We start from the raw sequence: 22,518 nt of genomic DNA on the forward strand, positions 1-22,518 counted from the left end.
ACCACCTGAATGATTTTTAGACATCACTCAAACTGGCGCACACCCTGTTATCAACTCTTTAATTTTCTCTATCATCTAAAGAAATACCTACTCACATCAGGTAGTGTGTAGTTTTACTGGTTAGCTTATACAGACTCTGGGGAAACTGTAGATCACCTCCATTTACCCAAGCAATGGAGGAGCCAAGAAAAATTCAACTAAAAACTTTAACCCTTTCACAACCTCAATCCTATTTTCTCTTCTTTCTGGTTTTTTAAAGATACTGGGCTTTGAGACAAGCTTGATTTGCTGGTTGTTCCACCATTTGAGCTACACATCCAGTCCAGCTTTTTGCTAGTTATTTTGGAGACAGACTCTTGAGGCGTTTTGGGCCAGCATTGGCCTAGAACCATAGGTCTTCAGATCTCAGCCTCATAAATGGTTAGGATTACAGGCATGAACCAACAGTGCCTATTACTCTGCCTACGTCTTAGCTTTACAATCTGTTCCAATCCACAAAAGTTAGGCACAGATATAGGACCTGAGGTACAGTGATCAGGAATACCTACAAGGTGAATATCAACTCAGTGCTGATGCCGTCAGCAGACAAAGTCTAGTTCCAAGAGAAAATGACAATGTTTCTCCCTTACCCCCTCTAACTTATAAGCTGGATTTCCTTATAATAAAAATACAAATGAATTGTACAATGCTATTATGTCACTAACAGTGGTAGGGAAAAATTCTTTATAATAATGCAGCTATGCGAGTGAATAAATTAGGCTAGTAGTTGTATTCGGGAAAATATCACTTACAAGTCTGGCTACAAAGCTTTCTATCCCCCTACTCTTCTAGCCATTAGGGGAGAGGGAGAGAGAGGAGAGAGAGGAGAGAGAGGAGAGAGAGAGAGGAGAGAGAGGAGAGAGAGAGGAGAGAGAGGAGAGAGAGGAGAGAGAGAGGAGAGAGAGGAGAGAGAGAGGGGAGAGAGGAGAGAGAGAGGGGAGAGAGGGGAGAGAGGGGAGAGAGGGGAGAGAGGGGAGAGAGGGGAGAGAGGGGAGAGAGGGGAGAGAGGGGAGAGAGGGGAGAGAGGGGAGAGAGGGGAGAGAGGGGAGAGAGGGGAGAGAGGGGAGAGAGGGGAGAGAGGGGAGAGAGGGGAGAGAGGGGAGAGAGGGGAGAGAGGGGAGAGAGGGGAGAGAGGGGAGAGAGGGGAGAGAGGGGAGAGAGGGGAGAGAGGGGAGAGAGGGGAGAGAGGGGAGAGAGGGGAGAGAGAGGAGAGAGAGAGGGGAGAGAGAGGGGAGAGAGGAGAGAGAGGAGAGAGAGAGGAGAGAGAGAAGAGAGAGAGAGGAGAGAGAGAGAGGGAGAGAGAGAGGAGAGAGGGGAGAGGGGGAGAGGGGGAGAGGGGGAAAGGGGGAGAGGGGGAGAGGGGGAGAGGGGGAGAGGGGGAGAGGGGGAGAGGGGAGAGAGGGAGAGGGAGGGAAGGGGAGGGAGGGGGAGAGGGGGAGAGGGAGAGGGGGGAGAGGGAGAGGGGGAGAGGGGGAGAGGGAGAGAGGGAGAGGGAGGGAGGGGGAGGGAGGGGGAGAGGGGGAGAGGGAGAGGGGGAGAGGGAGAGGGGGAGGGGGAGAGGGGGAGAGGGAGAGGGGGAGGGGGGGAGGGGGAGAGAGGGAGAGAGGGAGAGAGGGAGAGGGGGAGAGAGGGAGAGGGGGAGAGGGGGAGAGGGGGAGAGAGGGAGGGGGGAGGGGGGGAGAGGGGGAGAGAGGGAGGGGGGAGGGGGGAGGGGGGAGGGGGAGGGGGGGAGGGGGAGGGGGGGAGGGGGAGAGGGAGATACACAGGCAGGACTGATTGACTGGGAGAGCTTTTTAAAAAGTGCCTGTAAGTTTCAGGAAATGTATTTGAGCATGCCAAAAGTTTTCAAAAAAGCAGGCAATACATATGAAAAGTTTAACCCCTAGTAATTCAAATATAGTGTTTGTTCCATGATATAGTAAAAAGCAGTTCTATACTAAAAATACTTTATCAAAAACATTTTTGAATATGTTTTCATTACATTCTTTACTATGAGTAGGAAAAGTAGTTATCTTAAAACAATCCCTTTATTTCCTAAGGAAAAAATTATGAAGGATTTTGCAAAAAGATAAAAAGACAGAACTGTTCCAAGCTGCAATAATGGGTAAAATGATGGGAAAGGGTTACGGAAAGGGGTGAGTTATTCAAATATGCTTGCTTGCTTCCTTCCTAACCACTAACAAAATGCTAACGGATAACAGACACATGAAGGTGAGGTAACACCAAATACAATAGTAGCACCAAACATAATAGTTGTTCAATAGTATCTGGAAACATACACTTCAGTGTATTATAGAAAGGTAGTATGTTTCAGAACTGAGTTTTGTGTCATAATTTTTGGATTTTACACCAAGGTAATCACAAGTAAAATGTACTTACTTTAGCAATCTGCAGCAACACAATGCAGTGTTTAATTGATTCTACCATGCTCTATGAAAACAAAACACTGGATTTAGGATCTTGTTGTAAATCAAATGGTTACAATGATATTAAAGATTCATATTAAATGTTGAAGCTTAAAGGTCAGTTCAAATGTTCAGGGGGAAGTCTAACACTCCTCCAAATACTCTTCTGGATATCCATGACTTCTAATATCCTGCTGGTAGCAAATGAAGTTATTCATTGGCAAGTCTATGATCTGTTAAGGAATGACAGCATATGGTTTACACTGAGTTATAAATGATATTTTAGCATCACAAAAAGAAAGAGATGGTACCATTAACCTTCAAATTCTTAGATTAATACCAGGATTAATACCAATGTCAATTCCTATGGCACTCATGAAAGGGTGAAGAGCAAAAGATTTTGTCAAAATATTAAGAAACCCGAGATACTATTATGACTATTCTTAAAATGCCTTTTTCAAGACCTAATCTCATTGGCAGTCTATTAAATATTGTTAGAACAGTAAATGAAGAAATTTGAATCAGTGTATATTTCACAGAATAAATAATCTAGTCCAAAACTCCAGTCTGTAGCTGATATGGTGCAACAAGTAAAAAACTATCTCACAGGAAGGGTGTAGTCAAATCACAGGCACATTGAAAGTGAGATATTTTCAGGCTATGTGGCTAAGGTATATACAAAACATAGATGAAAGTTTAGACTTGGTCTCATCTCCCAGATTATGGTCCCTTCTCACATTATGTATGTGCAAATATTCCAAAATCCAAAAATATTCAAAATTAGAAATACTTCTGGTCACAAACATTTGAGATAAGTGATATCCAACCTGCCTGTGTGCATGCAGAATATCTTTTATCTTTTATCCAAAAATCTCAAACAGACAAGACAGAAACAAATAAAATGGTGTAAGAAGTCATTTTCAGCCACAGGGGCTATTAGCTTGTTTCTTCTGACAATGGTACATTTTTTAAACACCTCCATAAAAAACCATAAAAACCTAGGCCTCAGTTATTCTTATCAACAGCAGCTTATCAAGCATATGACTTACATTTGTTGTCTCTTTGAGAGTTTCAATTTTCTGTGAGAAAAATAAATTTAAACAGAAATAATGAGAAGCACAAAGAAATAGTCATTATTTTAAAAAAGTAATTAGTCATTTAAAGGATTTTATCAGCTGGGTGCCAAGGGCTCATGTGCTTATAAACCTAGTATCTCAGGAGGCTAAAATCTATGGTAAAAGACAACCATTAAGTGAAAAAGTTAAGTAGTAGTGTGTACTGACATACACACACACACACACACATGAGAAGAATTTTACCAAAATGCACTTATCTCTAAGTGTAAGTAGGTTGGGAAGGGAAGTACATTTTGTTGTATTTTTAATATAAATCAAATACTAAAACAAAACCAAACAACAAAAAAAAATCTATAAAAATTTTACAAATTAAAAGCTCTTAAAAATGCATATAATTTGGGCCGGGAGTTTAACCTAGTAGTAGTAGAGTGCTTGCCTATTATGTACTAAGACCTGGGTTCAATTACTGAGTGCCACATACACAGAAAAAGCTGGAAGTGGTGCTGTGGCTCAGGTGGTGGAGCTCTAGCCTTGAGAAAGTCCAAGGACTGTGCTCAGGCTCTGAGCTAAAGCCCAGGACTGGAAAAAAAAAAAAAAAAAAAAGCACACAATTCAAGATTTATAGGAGTAATATAAAACATTATTATTACCTTCCTGAAAAAGGACTTTTTATAAATACTCATTATGTGGTTTGTGTTTTAGCAGTACTGTGGATTGAACTTAGGACATGTGCTTGTTATGCAGACACTCTACCACTTAAAGCCACATCCACAGACTTTTCTAGGTAAGTTCTCATTTTATACTTAGGCCAGTCTGGGCTTCACTTGAGAAGACCAGCCAGTGCCATTGTTTACAGCCATTGTGCTTCCCATACAGTTGGGTTAACAGGCTAGCACCCCCATATCCAGTCATTGTTGACATGGAGTCTGGCAAACTTCTTATGCCTGGGCTGGCTCGGAACCACCTCCAGATCTTGACCTCCCAGGTAGCTAAGGATTATTCTGGAAGCTTGAGCTACTGTACCAAGCTAATTATGTGATTTAAATTTTCTTTTTCAGAATCATCTTGACCTTCCCTGAAAGCTTTTAAAATGATGTAAGATTGAATTCCCAAACTAAGAACAGAGGGTAAGTTAGAACATGCATTTCTACTTCTGGTATACATAAAAGAGTCAAATGTAACACTTATGGACAACAGATAAAGGAAAAAATGCTGCATCAGGAAATTAAAGGTTCTTCAGAAAATGAAAATATGCAAACTATAAAATAGACATCAGAAATGCAAGGAAAGTATCTGAAAGTGCGACAATGTGAATGAAACAAAGTGAGAGCATGAGGCCCTGAGTTCAATCTGTAGTAATGGCCATAAAAAAAGAAAAGAGGAGAAATAGGATAAACCAGTAGTAGAACTATAACTAAAGCATTTTTACTGGTTCATCAATACCGGAAGTGACCACATGAAATTTAATAAGCTTGTATTTTAAAACATTACATTGGAGTGGAAAAGAACTTATTCCTATATATGTGGTACTTTTAAATAATATTAAGTTTTTGCATATTATTTTAAGTATAATATAACAGAAATATACCAGAAAAGTCTACATAATAATGCTACAATAACAGATCAATAATACTATTTGGGGAATATTTTGTTTGTTTTATTTTTCATAGTTTTTGCTATATTAGCCCAGGCTAGAATCAAACTCAAAATCCTGATTCGTCCCCAATTCTGGGATTATAGAAGTATACAATCATCTTGCCAGGCTGGCTTCAACAATGTTATAATAGTAAAAATACCAACATACTTCCATTATTTCCCCAAAAAGCTACTGGATTTGAAAGTTTAAAGTAAAAAAAAAATTGTGATTACAGAAATTACCTTTCTTTGTTCATCATCTTTACAGTTTTGAAGCTTGTCATCAAAAAGCTATAGGATTTAAAGAAATGGTTATAGTATCAAGATAGTTTATTGCTGTATTTACTAAACAGAAAAATAAACCATTTCTTCTTAAACATACTTCTTATATGGCTATAAATTTTCAAAATAGCATATATTTATTTCAAGGTATTATATCAAGTTACATTTACTCTGAACAACTGTAAACAGAATCACTCTGAGCAAAGAAATCCCATGAGTTTTAAAAACTTAAAATAACAAACTCAAGCCTGTTCTGCTTTGTATTCCAGGTATCAACATGCCTTCTTCTCTCCAGGATCCCCTACATTTAATTTTTAAAGCAGAAACTGAAAGAGACAGCTTATTTTCACAATGCTAAAGAAAGTAGACAGGGTACTTCCAAAAATAGAATTCTCCAAAAATAGAATTCAAAACAATAAGACCTTAGAAATCAAAACTACTAATATTTACCAGTTTCATATTTATGACTATAAATCTAATTTTGCCTTATTTTCCTCTAATTATATCTAGTCACCTTTGCCTCAATGACCAAAAATATATCATGTAAACATGCTATTTACCAATATATTTAAAAATCTTTGAGTAAATCAGTGTTTAAAAAAACTGATTTCAAAAAAACAGTTTTAAAACTGGTGAAAACCCACATCAATTAACAACACTCAAATCAGATTCAGTAATGTTGTCTACATTTTATCAATTCAACACACAAACTAAATCATCATACCTTTAATTGTTCTATCAATATCTGTAGGTATGCATCAGCCTCTGTAAGTTTCTTATCAAAGTCTTGAACACTAGGAACAAATCCTGAATCCAAACCCTAGAGAAAAAGAAAATCTGCAATAAATCTAGATTTCTTCCAGCAACATTTAATGGTACACAAAATACTTCAGCCACTATACATGAAGGCATTTTCATTTTTCAAACATAAATAGTACTTTTATACAAATAGGTCTTTTTAAATTATCACCAAGAATAATGGTTTATCAACATGCCTTATCAGCCTGAGCACAACTCTCTTCTTGTCTATTACAATGTGCCTATATATGTGTTCAGTTTACTCTTCTACTCCTTGAATCTTAATGTTTTCATGGGTAGGTTCTATTCTTTAATCCACTATCAACTCTTAAGTTTTTCTTCCTTTTTCCTTATTGAAAAAAGAAGAGAAAAAAAGGTCAGGTATGATGGTACATCCCTGCCAGATCCTCAGAACTTGGGAGGGTGAAGGAGGAGGGTTATCATGAGGGCAAGGCAAAACTGCTCAAAAAATAAAACAAAGACAAAAACAAAAACAAATCTGGTCCCAATATAATCCTAGCTACAGAGAAGGCTGAGATCTGAGGATCCAGGTTCAAAGACAACCTGGGCAAGAAAGTCAGTGATATTCTTTTCTCCAATTAAGCACCAAAAAGTGAGAAAAGAAGCTGTGGCTCAAGTGGTGGAGTGTTAGCCTTGAGCAAAACAAAACAAACCAAAAACTCCTCAGGGAATAAGAAATAAACTTGGCAAGAATACTAAACTCTGGACAAAGTATCTAGATCTACAGGACTTCTAAGTTAAAATGTCCATCATTAGTAAATCCTTCCTATTTTTTATATACCTAAACTTTAAGTTCTAAGAATGAATATGCTTCCTATGTTTTTACCTTACTTAAAATTAACTCTTGAGTTCTGAGTACAAAATAAAGCCTCATGTCCAGTTTTCATGCAGTTAAGCAGGGAAATAAAGGCAAGGAATTACAATTGTCAGAATCCCAACTCAACCACAAACTGCACTCAATGGATACTTTTTGTCATATCTTCCTGCTTTTAGCCAAGGTACACTCATTTTCATATTCCTCATATTAGTAAACTAAGGCTGAGCACTTCATCTTTGCCTATATGACACTTCATCATCAGTAAAGCATTTCATAGTCCCTGTCTTAAAATATCAGATGGTAAAGCACTATGAAAACAACTGGGTTGTCAAGCCTAGTTTCTAATCCTAGCTTAGACACTAACAAGATCCTGAGGCTTTCTAAACTCCTGTCTTCTTTTGGCAGTCCTGGAGTTTGAATTCAGGGCCTTGTAATTGCTAGGTAAGCAATCTACCCTTCAAATCATGCCTCCAGTCCCTGAAATAGCTGTCTTATCCACCAAATACAAGTATCTTCTTCCTATTATTAATGCAGAAGCTACTATACACTATCACAAAAATTAGAATTACTATTTTTGTTTCTCAACAAAGTAAAATTCAAAGTCTAAAATATTAAAAATCTAAGTCCTCCTAAGACCATGAACTTAATTGATTTTTATTTCAAACTCAAGGGGCATTAAATCTATCCGCCTGTCTACCTGCCTTAGGAAAAATGCTCAGATAAGGAACCTTCTCAATAAGTAGTAGTATATGCTGAAAAAAAAGTTAATCATAAGAAAGAATGTTGCCAGGCTCTGGTGGCTCATGCCTGTAATCCTAGCTACTCAGGAGGCTGAGATCTGAGGGTCATAGTTCAAAGTCAGCCTGGGCAAAAAAGTCCTTGAGACTTATCTTCAGTTAACTACTAGAGAACTAATTGGGGCTCAAGTGGTAGAGTGGAGCTGAAGAGCTCAGGGACAACACCCAGGACCAGGGGTAGGGTGGTAGCCTTGAGCTGAAGAGCTCAGGGATAGCACCCAGGCCCAGAATTCAAGCCCCATGACCATTCCCCCCCCCCAAAAAAAAAAACACCTTCATTTTAAAAGATAACCCAGAAAGCTTTCTATTAGAAACATTTGATATATACAACAGAAAAGGAAGGATAAATAATCACATTTCATTTGCAAGATAGTAGAAGTAATTTTTTCCATGATATTATACAAAAGGGAAATTAGAAGGACTATTTCACAGGGTACTACTACAACATAATTATCAATGATTTAATGATCTTATCAGTTAAAAACAGTTAAATATGTTGTTCTTACTAATTTTTTTTTTTTTTTTGCCAGTCCTGGGGACTGAACTCAGGGTCTGAGCTCTGTTGTTGGGCTTTCTCAAGGCTAGCACTCTACCACTTGGGCCATAGCACCACTTCAAGCTTTTTCTATGTATATGGTACTGAAGAAATGAACCTTGGTCTTTGTGCATACTAGGCAAGCACTCTACCATAAGGCCAAACTCCTAGCTGCTGTTCTTACTAAATATTTTAAAACATCAATGACCTTAAAAATTTTTCCTCTTCAGAATCCACTTAGAATTACCACTGTGAAATTCAAATTAGTGTATACTTTGGAACAAACTACCAAAAATCTGCCAGGGAATGAATGGAAACAATATGTCTTATATTATTTTAATCTGCACTCCACCTACACTAATTATTTACAAATAACTTTGTTGATTCTAAATCATATGAACCTTTATACAGTTTCCTTCCTCTGAGAACTATCTCTGAAGAGTCTTCCAAAACTTCCTTTTACTTTTAGAATAAATTACAGCCTTCAAAACATAAATCATAAAGGTCTTTCATCTTTTTTTGTGTGCTAGTAGTCTTGGGACTTGAACTCAGGGCCTGGGCATTGCCCTTAAGCTGAAGCTTGTGTTCCACCACTTTGAGTCACAGTGTTAGTTAACTGGAAATAAGAATCTTACAGACTTTCCTGCCAGGGCTGGCTCTCACTCGTGATTCTTAGATCTCTACCTCTCAAGTAGCTAGGATAACAAATATGAGCCATTAAGGGGATTCCATTGCTATTTCTCTCCATGTTTACTTGATATTCCAATCAATCTCACCCCTTCTAGAACATTTGTTTTTTTTTTTAGCCAATATATATGAGGTGGTTTATAATGATGGCTACCAGCCTAAAATCTCAGAACTGGTCTAACCTCCCTTGTACAATAATCCACAAATTTTAGGTGTGCTTAAAATAGAAAATCTAGAGTTAAACCATTTGAAATTAATAAAATATCCTACACAATTTATCAATTATATAGACAAACAGGTGGTAGTAAAATTAAACTGTTTTTCTCAAATCTAGTAAGAATGCACTACAACTAAGTTTCATGGCATGTAAGTCTCATGGACCCAACTTCCCATTTACAAGTTATTTTTATAATACTAAGTCATCTACTCTTTGCTTTATCTTATGAGATGATTAGACACTACAACCATTAAAACTATCTTGAAGTAGTATCTGTTCCCTTTTTATTCAATGTTTAGAACAATAAGGAAGTATTCATATTAGTCCTTTATAATGGAGTTTTTTTTTTTAGCTTTCCTTTTATTATTTTTTTATTTTGGGGGAGGCAGTCCTGGGGCTTGAACTCAGGGCCTCTGAGTTTCTTTTGCTCAAGGCTAGCACTCTATCACTTGAGCCACTTTCCTAGACCACGTTTTACTTTTTTTAACTTTTAAATAAGACAGTCCTAACCCGGCATGGTGGCTTACTTCTATAATCCTAGCTACTCAGGAGGCTGAGATCTGAGGACTGTGTTTCAAAGCCAGCCAGGGTTCTAAAGACCTCTGGACTCTTATCTCCAATTAATCACTAGAAAACAGGAAGTGGCACTGTGACCCAAGAGGCAGATTGGTAGCCTTGAGCTGAAGAGCTCAGGGACAGCACTCAGGCCCAGAGTCCACAGTCCTTTACCATATGGAGGGTGGTCTGTCGGCTTTTGAAAAGAATTGAGAACAAAACAAACCCTTTAGGCGTGATTTGACTTTGGACTTCTTGAGAACAAGCAGTTTGGGAGTCTGGTGGACACAATTCCTAGTATTATGTACTTGCCCCAACACTTAAATGATTGACTTCTCTGAGGAGTGTGTAAAGGGTAGGAACTATGCCATTCATTCACTTGGATCCTGCAGAGTTAGCTCAGTGCTAGAAGGGCACATGTGGCACTGCCAACAGCATCTAATAATTACTGATGTCATGATATCAGACTTCCCAGGACGCTTCTCCCTAGGTTTCTCTTTCCTTTTTGTTCTTCTTCCCTTTCTCTGTTCCCTCATTACTTTTCTTCTCTTGATCATTTCCTTAAGCCACAACTGAAGTGATTAAATTGTACTTCACTTATTATACTGAAGTGTCATAGTTCCATAACTTGACAATTTCCCTAATAATAAACTTAAATTTTAATTTAAGCCAGGCGAGGTAGTATACACCTACAATCTAAGCATTTAGGAGGTGTAAGGCCTGAGAATGTTGAGTTTGAGGCCAATCTGGTCTACACAGCAGCATACTGTCTTTAAAACAAAAACAAAACAACCAAAGAACAAAAAATGTTTAAAATCTATACAAGTTACAGTAAAATACAAAATGGTTTTTGATATAATTAAATTATAAATATTTCCTTAGATGTTAAACTGAAATCAAATCATAAAAATTAGGAAACTATGTAAAGAAAAAAATAGTACATGTGGCAAAAATATTCTTTCCACAGTATGTTAGTAATAAAGAAAACTAAAGCAGGCCAGGCATGATGGATGACATCGGCATCTCAGCTGTAGTCAGGAGGCAGAGAACAGAAGGACTGTAGTTAAAGGCTAGCAGGGGCATTAAATTAGCTGAGGAAAGCTTTATCATTTTAGCTACTTGTGATCTAGACCGGGCAAAAAAACACATGAAACTCTGACCAAAAACAACGAAGGGGCTATAAGGCATGGCTCAAGAGGGGAAACAAAAAAAAAACTTCCTTAAAAGTGAGACTGAGTACCAGTGGCTCATACCTAGAATCCTACTCATGAGGCTGAGGTTTTGAGTACCATAATATGAAGACAGCCTGGACAAGAAAGTCCATGAAACTCTTTATCTCCAATTAATCAGCAAAATACTAGAAGTAGAGCTGTGGCTGAAGTGGTATAGCATCAGTCTTGAGTGCAAAAGGGCATAGGCCCTCAATTTCCAGTACAGCCAAGTTCAAATCACAATTCAACTAAAGATAAAAAGAAAAGGAAGCTCAAGTAGACACATAGAGTAACACACAATTCTGTATCACTCCAGAGAGAAAAAGAGAAAGTTATATTATGGGGCATTTCTATCTCAGAAAATACTTAAAAGATAGCAAATTCATTATAATCATTCAACTTCTCAACCAATAACTTTACTGTGATACTAAACTATACTCAATACATAACAAAATATTTTCCCTCAGAAAAGAGTAGTTCCTCAGAAAAAAGAGTAGTTCCAGAAAAGTCCTTAAAACTATCTGAAGTACATGCAAATTGTAGCTGCATTGAAAAGACACTACCATAGTCAAACTATACAGGAAATAACTTTCCAGGCAGACCATAAAAACTTTTAAAGTAATCCCTGAGGACAGACTCATGAACAATAGAGTAGGTTGTTGAAAGTCTTCTTGAGATCAGAATCAGAAGATTAAAAAATGTATTAGTAATATGAAGAAATAACAGGACAACGGAACAACAACAGAATGGGAAAGCCCAAGCAATAAAAGTGTTAAAAAATAACTTAATGAATAATTATTTCATATATATTTTCCCCAGTGAAAACTTGAGAGGATTAAGCACTCTTTCAAGAACTTTCTCTTAAACTACAAAATATTATACAAATAGGTTAGGTTGTAATGAGGAAAACATTAGAAATAATTTCATTTAAGTCTCACTGAAAATTCAGAATAATATGAAAACACTATAAAGGTCACAGGAAGTAGATATGTAAAAGAGAATAACAACTTAAAATGTTAACAACAACAACAACAACAACAAAAAAGAAAACAAGTCTCCCCCCTCCCTTTTTTTTTGCAGTCATGGGACTTGAACTGGACCTGGGTGTTGTGCTACCACCCTACCCCTTGAGCCACAGCTCCACTTCCAGAAAAGTCTCTGAATGAAAACTAATACATGGGCAAAAGTAGAGGATTTTTTTTTAATTAGCAAAGCACTTATCCTACAGTTAATGAAAACTTTGCAAGAATATTATTTTGATTAAAATATAAATATTCTGAAAGTTTATTAATGGTTAGCAATTTTAGATGACATGCATCACAGATAAGCTTTCATCCAGTTACAGAATCATAGGGTATACTTACAATTGAATCACTTACAATTATTTTTGAAAATTCAAGAACTGGAGAGATACCAGAAGACTGGAAAAAAGCAAGTGTAGTACTGATCTTCCATAAAGGTAAGGAAAAGAAAGAATAGAGAGTTACCATGTTGTGAGTCTGACATCAGTAATCAAGTAAAGGAGTTAAGAGAAAATCTGTAACTATAGAGAAAAAGTACATGAGTAGCAAGTGACAAGTAAAAATAAACCATATGTCAAACAATGTATTTTTCTTGTTTCTTAGAAGTTATAGTTAGCAAATTAAATTAGTAAATTAAATTTTAGAGAAATGACACGTCAGTATAAGATGACTTAAAAGTTGGTTGAATAAATAGCTAGATGCAGGTGACTCAGGCCTGTAATCCTAGTTCTGCAGGAGGCTGAGCTCTGAGGACTGCAGCTGAAAAACAGCCTGGGAAGGAAAGTCTCAGGAAAAGACTCATCTCCAATTAAACATCCTAGGCAAAAAATAAGCTCAAGAGACTATATCTCAATCAATGGCTGGGTGTAGAGCACACCTTCATCCCAGGCAACATGGGAAGACACAAGTAGGAACCCCATAACCCTGTCCCATCTGGACATAAAGCAGACTCTACCTTGAAAACAACCAAAAAAAAAAAAAAGGAAGCATAGCTTAAGTGGTAGAGAGCCTAATTAGAAAGTGTGAGGCCCTGAGTTCAATCTCTACTAACACCATTTTAAAAAAACACTCAAAACAAGCAAGAACAGACATTACCTTTTATAGTATTGTTGGGTAACTAGTCGTTTGGGGTAAGAAACTTATAGCTTCAATGGCAAATACCATCTTGAAGGAATAGTAGTAAAGGCCTCATACTAGGCTCAATTTTATGGACATGTAGAATTTAATGTTGCTGGACATGGTGACACATAGCTCTGTAATCTTTGTACTTAGTAGGGAAACACAGGGGCTGCAAGTTTGGTGTCATCATGAGCTTCATTAGAGCTCTCCAACCCAACACGGGCTATATAGCACGACACTTTAAAAAAGAAAGAAAGAAACTGGCCCAGGAATGTGGCCTCATGGTAGAGTGCTTGCCTAGCATGCAGGAAGCCCTGGGTTCGCTTCCTCAATACCACATACATAGAAAAAGCTGAAAGTGGTGCTGTGGCTCAAGTGGTAGAGTGCTAGCCTTGAACAAAAGAACCTCAAGAAATTATAATATTTACTCCAGACTGAGAGTTGAATTTTGATGTTTAGGATCCAAAAAAAGATAAATGAGTCAAATACTAGTGGCTGATATCTGTAATCTTAGTTACTCAAGAGATTGGGATCTGAAGATTGTGGCTCTAAGCCAGCCCAGGAAGAAAAGTCTGTGATATTCCTTTTTTTTTTTTTTTGCTAGTTGTGGGGCTTGAACTCAGGGCCTGACCACTGTCCTTGGGCTTTTCTCAAGGCTAGTACTCTGCCACTTGAGCCACAGCACCATTTCCAGCTTTTTTTTTTTTTTTTAATGTATGTGGTACCGAGGAATTGAACCTGGGTCTTCATGCATGCTAGGCAAGCACTCTTACCATTAGGCCAAACTCCTGGCCCAAGTCTGTGATATTCTTATCTCCAATTAGTCACCACCAGAAATGGAAGTGGCATTGGAAGTGGGTCTATCAAAGTGACAGAGCTCTAGCTTTGAGGTAAAGGGCTCAGGGACAGTACTCCGGCCCTGTATTCAAGCCCCACAACTAACAACCACCACAAAAAAAAAAAAAATTCTTAATCTTAGTACTTCTCTGTCTCCAAATCCTGTTCTTCCTTCAGCTGAAGTAGCTGAACTAAACATGGGTTATTAATGGTTCAAATGTTCATTTACTCAAGTAAATCAGAGATTGGTAATTAGCAATGTTTCATATAAAATGATCTAATTTCTTATTTCTTTCACATTTTTTGTCATCATTAAACCAACTTTCTAGTAAGTAATATTTGAAGAGTTTATAAGGACATTAACAAGTGGTTGGAAATTGCCTGAATATGAAGAAATGAAGAAGTGATAGAGTTTGAGATAGTGAAAAATGAGCACAAGCTTTAAGATATGATCTAGTTTTACATCCTAAATCTTTTAATTTTCCAGTGACTCACTTGTGTGATATAGCCAAGTCATGTTGTCTGATTCCATTTTCTCATCAAGACTGGTATGATAATAAGCTCATCTAGGTAATACAATGGTAAGCATTCTATTTCCCTTTATAATTTTGGGATCATAATTATCAGGACTCATCACTATAATCCCAATCTCTATATTGTACCTAGTATATGGAAGTTATTCAGTCTGGGTGTGTGTGTGTGTATTAAAGCCAGGTACTGGAAGTTATTCAGTGTGTGTGTGTGTGTGTGTGTGTGTGTGTGTGTGTGTGTGTGTGTGTGTTAAAGCCAGGTACTGGAAGTTATTCAGTGTGTGTGTGTGTGTGTGTGTGTGTGTGTGTGTGTGTGTTAAAGCCAGGTACTGGTCGCTTATGTCTCCAACTCTAGCTACTCAGGTGCCTGTCTAAGATCAGAGGATCACTATTCTAGTCCAGGAAGAAAAGTCTGTTAAGACTCTGTCTCCAATTAACCAGTATAACATACCAGCTGGAAGCATGGCTTATAAATCAGCAGGAAAGACAAGCTAGAGCTCTAGGCCCCGAGTTCAAGTGGTGCCACCCTCCTCCCAAATAAGGATGAACAAACAGATAATACTAAAACAAGATACTATAAATGATCTGAAATTCACAGGAGACTTATGATCAAGAAAAACACACAAGCATACATTAAACTGTACTAAATCTTTTTTAAAAAGGAAAAGCTAATGAAGGCTGAAGAAAATAAATGATGTCACAAGGAAAGAAAAAAGAAGCCAGGTACTAATGGCTCATGCCTGGAATCCCAGCTACTCAGAAGGCAGAGGTTTGAGGATCACAACTTAAAACCAGTCCAGGTAAGAAAGTTGGTGAGACTTATCTCCGGTAAACTACTCAGAAAAGGCTGGAAGTGGTGCCATGCTGAAGTGGTAGAGTGCTAGCCTTGGGCACAGAGTGGCACAGAAACAGTCCAAGGCCTGAGTTCAGTCCCTAGGATCAGCAAAGAAAAAAAAATTGACAAGTAATAAATACAGTCTTGAAAAGATAAATCTAGTATTGGATATTCAAGAAGGTATTAGTGGCCAGGAGTTTGGCCTAGTGGTAGAGTGCTTGTCTAGCATGCATGAAGACCTGCGTTCGATTCTTCAGTACCACATACACAGAAAAAAAGCCAGAAGTGGTGCTCGATTCCTCAGTACCACATACATAAGAAAAAAGCTAGGGGGGGTGTGGGGGGGGAGGGAAACGGGTACCAAGACATGTGAAAGGGTATCAATGTATGTGAATTAATGCACCTTCTATCTGGCAAATATCATGTAACCCTTTTACTAATTACAATAAAAAAAATTAAAAAAAAAAAAGAAAAAAGCTAGAAGTGGTGCTGTGGCTCAAGTGGTAGAACTCTAGTCTTGAGAAAAATCCAAGGACAGTGCTCAGGCCCTTAGCTCAAGGCCAGGACTGGCAAAAAAAAAAAAGAAAAAAAGAAAAAGAAACAAAAGTTTCCCAGAAAAAAATTTATAAAACCTAAACTTAAACATGCATTCACTAGCTCTGAATGTATAAACAGTGCAACTGAAACAAGACACTAGATTTTAAATAAATTAATATTGAATGCTTATCATATACTAAAGACATAAATGACATACAAGTTGTATTTTTAAGTTATTTTAATTGCACATTGAAAGTTTATAAGTTGGCTTTTGTTTTGTTTTTTGTTTTTTTCCCAGTCCTGGGGCTTGAACTCAGGGCTTGTGCACTGTCCTTGGACACTTTTTGCTCAAGGCTAGCACTCTGCCACTTGAGCCAAGCACCACTTCTAGCTTTTTCTGTGTATATGGTTCCAAGGGAATCAAACCCAGGGCTTTGTGTATGCTAGGTGAGCACACTACCACTAGGCCACACTCCGGCCTCTGAAATTTTATAAGTTTTAAAAAGTTTTACGCACACACCTCAAAATCAAACACATAAAAGACAAAAATGGTATAACTCTTGACGAGTGGGATTAAGGAAAGGGATCATTTGAGAGAGAGGCTCTCTTTTTACCTTATATATTCATGCTGTTTATTTTTGTGTTTCTTTTATGACAAACTTGAAAGCTTTATGAAAAAATTTCAGAGGTTATATTTAATTTTTTTCCATATTCAAAGTCATCTGCATTCTTTTTAAATTACCTGCAAAATCCCAAAATATAGTGAAGTTGAATCTGGCAATGCTGAAACTGATCCTACACTGTTATAAGCCAAATTAAGGGTAGCATAAACAAATTTATACCATCAGTTAAAAGGAAAACACTTTTAAAAGCACTTAGAAATCACTACTATACTGGAATAAGTGAAATTAAAAAAAACCAGCCAGTACAACAAAGCATAATATTAAAGGCATTTTTCATATGCTTCCTGCCAACAGAATGAACATGACTCAACATTCAAGGAAGCATGGGGCGCCAGTGGCTCACGTGGTTCAAAGCCAGCCTGGGAAAAAAAGTCCTTGAGACTCTCATCTCCAATTAACCACTCAAATTATACAAGTGATACTGTAGCTCAAGTAGCAAAGTGGTAGCCTTAAGCACAAAGAGACTCAGGGACAGTACCCAGGCCCTGAGTTCAAGCCCCACAACTGGGAGAAAAAAAATTCAAAGGCTGGGAGTGTGGCCTAGTGGTGGAGTGCTTTCCTACTATGAATGAAGCCCTGGGTTTGATTCCTTGGTATCATGTACACAGAAAAACCTGGAAGTGGTTCTGTGGCTAAAATGATAGAGTGTTAGCCTTGAGAAAGCTCAAAGATAGTGCCCAGGCCCTGAGTTCAAGCCCCAAGCCCAGGAAAAAAAAATTCAAGGTAGCAATCTCATAAATAACAAAACAGACTGCACTACATTACAGAGTACTTTTTTTTTTTTTTAATGCCAGTGTGAGGGCTTGAACTTAGAGCCTAGGCAGTCTCTAAGCTTTTGGGCTCAAGGCTAATGTTCTATACCACTTGAGCCATAGATCTACTTCTGGCTTCTTAGTGTTTAACTGGAGATAAGAGTCTCATGGACTTTCCTGCCTGAAATGGCTTTGAACTAGAACTGGAGTAGTTAGGATTACAGGTGTGAGCCGCCAGCACCAGGCCCAAGTACTATTTTGACCATGTGCTATTTGGCAATCAACCATAACTTCTAAGACGTTAGCTATTCAGGCTACTTCTAATATTTCTCTTAAAAGTGGTAGGCTAAATTCATTCTATATTATAAATAAAACTGAGAGGCTTATTAAGAGTGGATTAAAATATATATGCCCGTGGTGGCTGTAATAATAACTACTCAGGAGGCTGAGATCTGAAGATCAAGGTTCAAAGTCAGCCTGGGCACAAAAGACCTTGAGACTCCTATTAACCACCAGAAAATCAGAAGTGATTCTGTGGCTCAAGGAGTATGGCGGTAGCCTGTAGCTAAAGAGCTCAGGGACAGCACTCAGGCCCAGAGTTCACACCAAAAAGAAACCTGATTTTTCTAACAAAACTACTTTCTTCTCTTAACAAATGGACATAGTAAACACTAGTCAAATCAAAAGACAAACAACCTTAAATTGAAAAGAGTACCTACCACAACAACATTTACTCTTAAAAATTTCATATGCCAGGTTGGAGGTGTGGCTCAAGTGGTAGAGTACCGAGCAAGGGGGAAGGTCTTACTGAACTCAAACTCCAGTATCATCTCCCCCTGCCCCCCACCCCTGGGCAAATAAAACCCCACACATCCTGTCTTTGTATGTCTGACATTAGCTCCATCAAATATCAATTAGAAGAAAACACGTATGCAGCTTTTGCTAAAATTATTACAAGTATAAAATTATCCTGATTTTATTTATTGTCAGAACTATCAAGATAATCTGGATTAGGACTAGAATATAAAACTAACTCTGTACAGGGCTGGGAAGGTGGCTGAGTGTGTAGAGTGCTTGCCTAGCATGCACGAAGCCCTGAGTTTGATTCATCAGTACCACATGAACAGAAAAGGCCAGAAGTGGTGCTATGGCTCAAGTGGCACAATTCTAACCTTGAGCACAGAGAGGCTCGGGGACAGTGCCCAGCCCCAGAGTTCAAGCACCAGGACAAGCAAAAAACTCTATACAGCAGGACTTTTGTCTAGTCTTTTGTTTGTGGGAAGTGTTTATCCAAAAATCTATTAAGAAATTCTGCAGTGTGCTGACTTGTTGGTGCTTAAACATAAAAAGCAATAAAAAAAGACAACAAAGGGGCTGAGAGTTGAGGATTAACTATCTGAAGCCAGCCCAAGCAGGAAAAGTCTGTGAGGTTCACCAAAAAACTAAAAGTGGTTGAGCATAAGCTTTGAACAAAAAACTAAGGGGTAATACCTAGATCATAAATTCATAAAGCTCCAGTACTTGAGTTCGAGCCCCAATGCAGGCACCAAAAAATGTAATGAACTAAAAGTTCTTCAAAGTATTCACAAAGAAATTTAGTTATTACAGAATATTACATGGATGTTAAATTTTTCTAAGGCTAATAAAGATTTTAAGGTGAAAAAAAACAAGATATTGCAAAAAATGTCAGTGCAATGAATAACATTAAGCAGTAACAACTTGTCTTTCTAAAAACTCATTCTCTTGTGCCAAATCTTATCATGAACATATTTTTACATATACCAACTATTCTTGCCCTTAGAAGTCAGCGCTATCAGTAATTACTTATTTACTGGGCATCTCCTGTGACCATGGCTTTGTGTTAAATACTTTAGTGATGCCAACGTGAAGGAGATACTGATCCTGCCCTAAACAATTTTCATTTATTAGAGAAGGTGAATGTCTGACTATGATAAAATGATTTGAGCATGGTTAAACAAGTATATGAGATTAAAAATAAAAAGTATAACATTCAAGGGAGAAAGTTATGAGAATAAGAAAGGCTTCATAGACAAAGTATTTGAGAGTGTAAAAACTATTTTTTCATGTTTGTTTTTGGCCATACTGGGGTTTGAACTCAGTTCCTCATTCTTGCTAGAGAGGTGCTCTACAACAGAGTCCAGGCCCTGGGACCTTTTTGTAGTTATTTTTGACAGGATATTTTTTCCCTTGGCTAAACCAGATTCCCCAGAGTAGCGCTTTGCAATTTCCAGAGATAACCAAAAAAAAGAAGAAGAAATGGAGTCTTAGTCCTACTTCTTGCATGGGGAACAGTGACTGTTTTTCTTTCTCCTTACTTTATTCTATACTTAAGTCCTTGATAAAACAAAAAATAAAAAAGAACAAGAATCACTTAGGCTCAATTTCTAGTTATTCTTCTCTGTTATCGTGTGATCTTGGGAAAATCATTGGCTTCTCTGAGACTCCTTTCTCCACTATCATTCAAGAAAAAGAAAAAAAGACTGAATTAGAACTTTAGGATTCCGTCTAGTTCTAAGCTTCTGTGAGGCCAATATGCACAGATAAATAGCCCTGTTCATCCACAGAGTAAATATCTTATGTTACTGGAAGAATCTGGGGACCATTTCATTTAAATAAAGACAACTTCACTTAAGTCCTTGAAAATTCTCATCTAGTATAAACTTCAAAGGAACAGTCATGTAACCAGAGAACAGCGCTGGAGAGTGGAGAATGCAAAGGAACAATGGAGTAAGCAAAATTAACTTGGCTTAAGTGGCATATTGTGGAAAAACAAAATAAGTTATGTAGTAAAGATGCTATATTCTTAAAGCTACTCCAATTTAAATGAACTCCAATTTATAAAGTACCAAAGTTGGTTCTCATTCACATTCTCTCTGACACCCAGCAATCACCGCTACATCATTCATTTATAACACAAAATACTTATAAAATAAGTGTTTTTCCAATGTAGTATAGTATAACAGAATCACTTTGTGCTACTACTGCTATTAATATTATTTCAATTATATTAGAGGTCAAATGGATTTCGAGTGTGAAATGTCTGCAATCTACCCACCATAACTTTGGTCTTAAATAGTTTCTTCAATATCAACCAGGGAGTTCAGTGACCTGGGAAAAATTTTAACTCAGAGGAAAATCTAGTGGGTACAACTGAGAAAAAAACATTTGCCTATTTAGAATGTCTGATATTTTGATCAATTAAGAGGCATTTGTTAAATGTGTATTTTTGTGTATGTATATAACAGATACTAGGACTTCAACTCAGGGCTTCAAACTTAACAGCTGGCACTTTTACTTGAGCTTTGCTTCCCAGTTATAGCTTTTTGCTGGTTATTTGGAAATGCAAGTCTTGAAGATTTATACGAATGTGGCTCAGAAGTAAGAGTTCTAGGCTAACAAGCATGAAGCCCTGGGTTTGATTTCTCAGTTCCTCAGAAACAGAAAAAGCCAGAAGCGGCACTGTGGGTCAAGTGGTAGAGTGCTAGCCTTGAGCAAAATAAGCTCAGGGACAGTGCCCAGTTCAAGCCCAGGACTGGCGAAGGAAGGAAAGAGGGGGGGGGAAGGGGAGGAGGAAGAGGAGGAGGAGGACCAAAATGACACACCTACTAATAGAAAACATAACACAACGTATGGCACTTCGCATTGTTGAGTAATTTGACCTGGACATTCATTGGAAGGTCCTCAAAAGCAGCCTCTTTCTGATCTTCTGCTTTCTCTCCTGAGGTAGACCAGAGAAACTAGAGTGCTTTTCCCCAAAGTTCTCTAACCCTTTGCCCCACCTTTCTATGTAAGAGCTACCCATAAACAAATGGCCTGACATATACTGTCTGATAATAAGTCATTCAAACTCATTCCCCAGGTTCATTGATGAATCCAGACATAAAATGAAGACAGTTTTCCCTGAGTCTATATAGTGTCATTGTGAAGGCCCTTCTACCATTTAAAACTTGATTAACTAAATCTGTTACCGAGTTGCTATTGTTAATGTCTTGCTCCAGGGTGTCAGCTGTAACCCTCAGGATGGAATGGATAAGGAAGAATGTCAGACACTTCATTCCTACATACAGAGTTCAAACTCTAGGAAATTAGAAACCAATGCAAGAATCACATATTGCCCAATGCATTCTACAACTTTAGCCAAGGCCTTGATGTAGATGTATGAACAGGCTCTGGAGTAGTATGAACAGGCTCTGGAGTAGCACAGTAAGAGTAGCTAGCTCTGTCTGAAGGAAGATAAATCGGAAGAAAGGTTATTCAGGCACTGTGCCTTAAGAACTTGGAGGCTTACTCTCTGAGATACAGTTAGGAATCGAAGCAAAAGGGGAAAGCTGTAGTAAGAGGCAAAATGCTCTGAGAGGCTACAGCATAATTTAAATTATAAACACTTCACAGTAGATGTCTTGGGTAAAATACCTGCAGCTGAGTCCATACACAAGCAAGATTAAATTTGAAGAGCATTGTATGGCATGCCAGGCACCTTGATTTTGCCAATAGGGAATCAAAACAGATTTTTAAGCATGGGAATGACTCAGTCAACTTGTTTTTGACTAAATAGATGTTGGAAATCCAGTGGCAGAACGTTTTGCAAAAGTCTGGGTGAGAGATGCAGGGCTTAAAATGTCTATGAAAATGTTCAAGTATAACAAACAAGAACCTGGCTGACTGGACAAGGAAAATAGAAATGATGAGGAAGGCCTTTAAATGACTACATATGTGTAATAGAGCTAACTTCATTAAAGGACTTGGGAGAGGGTAGGAAAGGGAGGGATAGTTGCTTAGTAAATGGTTAGCTCTAAAATTTTCTCATTGTTTAATGTTTTATTTAAAAATATACAAAATACAATTTTCTCCCCAGTGCTGGTAGTTCTTGCCTGTAATCCTAACTATTCCTAAAACTGAGATCGGAGGATCACAGTTTGATGCCACCCCAGGCAGAAAAATTAAAAAAAACTTATCTCCAGCTAATCAATGAAGATCCGGAAGCAAAGTATAACAGAGTGATAACCTTGAGCAAAGAATCCCAGGAACAGCACCAATAAAGCTTGCTAACTACATTATAGTAAACATATGAACTTCTTCATACTGAATGATCACAAACATCAGTTAT

The 22,518-nt window shown here is 37.8% G+C and overlaps 1 protein-coding gene across 7 annotated transcripts in view; it reads right to left on the reverse strand.

The window, feature by feature from the left end:
• Osbpl9 (oxysterol binding protein like 9) overlaps positions 1-22,518 on the reverse strand; it is a 105,101-nt gene that overhangs the window by 31,576 nt on the left and 51,007 nt on the right. For 3 of the 7 annotated variants that reach the window (XM_090334855.1, XM_090334854.1, XM_090334860.1), the window contains exons 5-9: positions 12,455-12,523; positions 6,162-6,257; positions 5,399-5,446; positions 3,494-3,523; positions 2,419-2,469 (exon numbers count right to left, since the gene is read on the reverse strand). In XM_090334855.1, coding sequence (XP_090190981.1) covers positions 2,419-2,469; positions 3,494-3,523; positions 5,399-5,446; positions 6,162-6,257; positions 12,455-12,523 — 294 coding nt within the window. The remainder of the gene's footprint in view (positions 1-2,418; positions 2,470-3,493; positions 3,524-5,398; positions 5,447-6,161; positions 6,258-12,454; positions 12,524-22,518) is intronic. The other 4 variants (XM_090334856.1, XM_090334858.1, XM_090334861.1 and 1 more) reach the window with 2 other exon arrangements.

The sequence above is a fragment of the Megascapheus bottae genome, chromosome 6, assembly GCF_031878675.1.
Source record: "Megascapheus bottae isolate mThoBot1 chromosome 6, mThoBot2.hap1, whole genome shotgun sequence".
Lineage (NCBI taxonomy): Eukaryota > Metazoa > Chordata > Mammalia > Rodentia > Geomyidae > Megascapheus > Megascapheus bottae.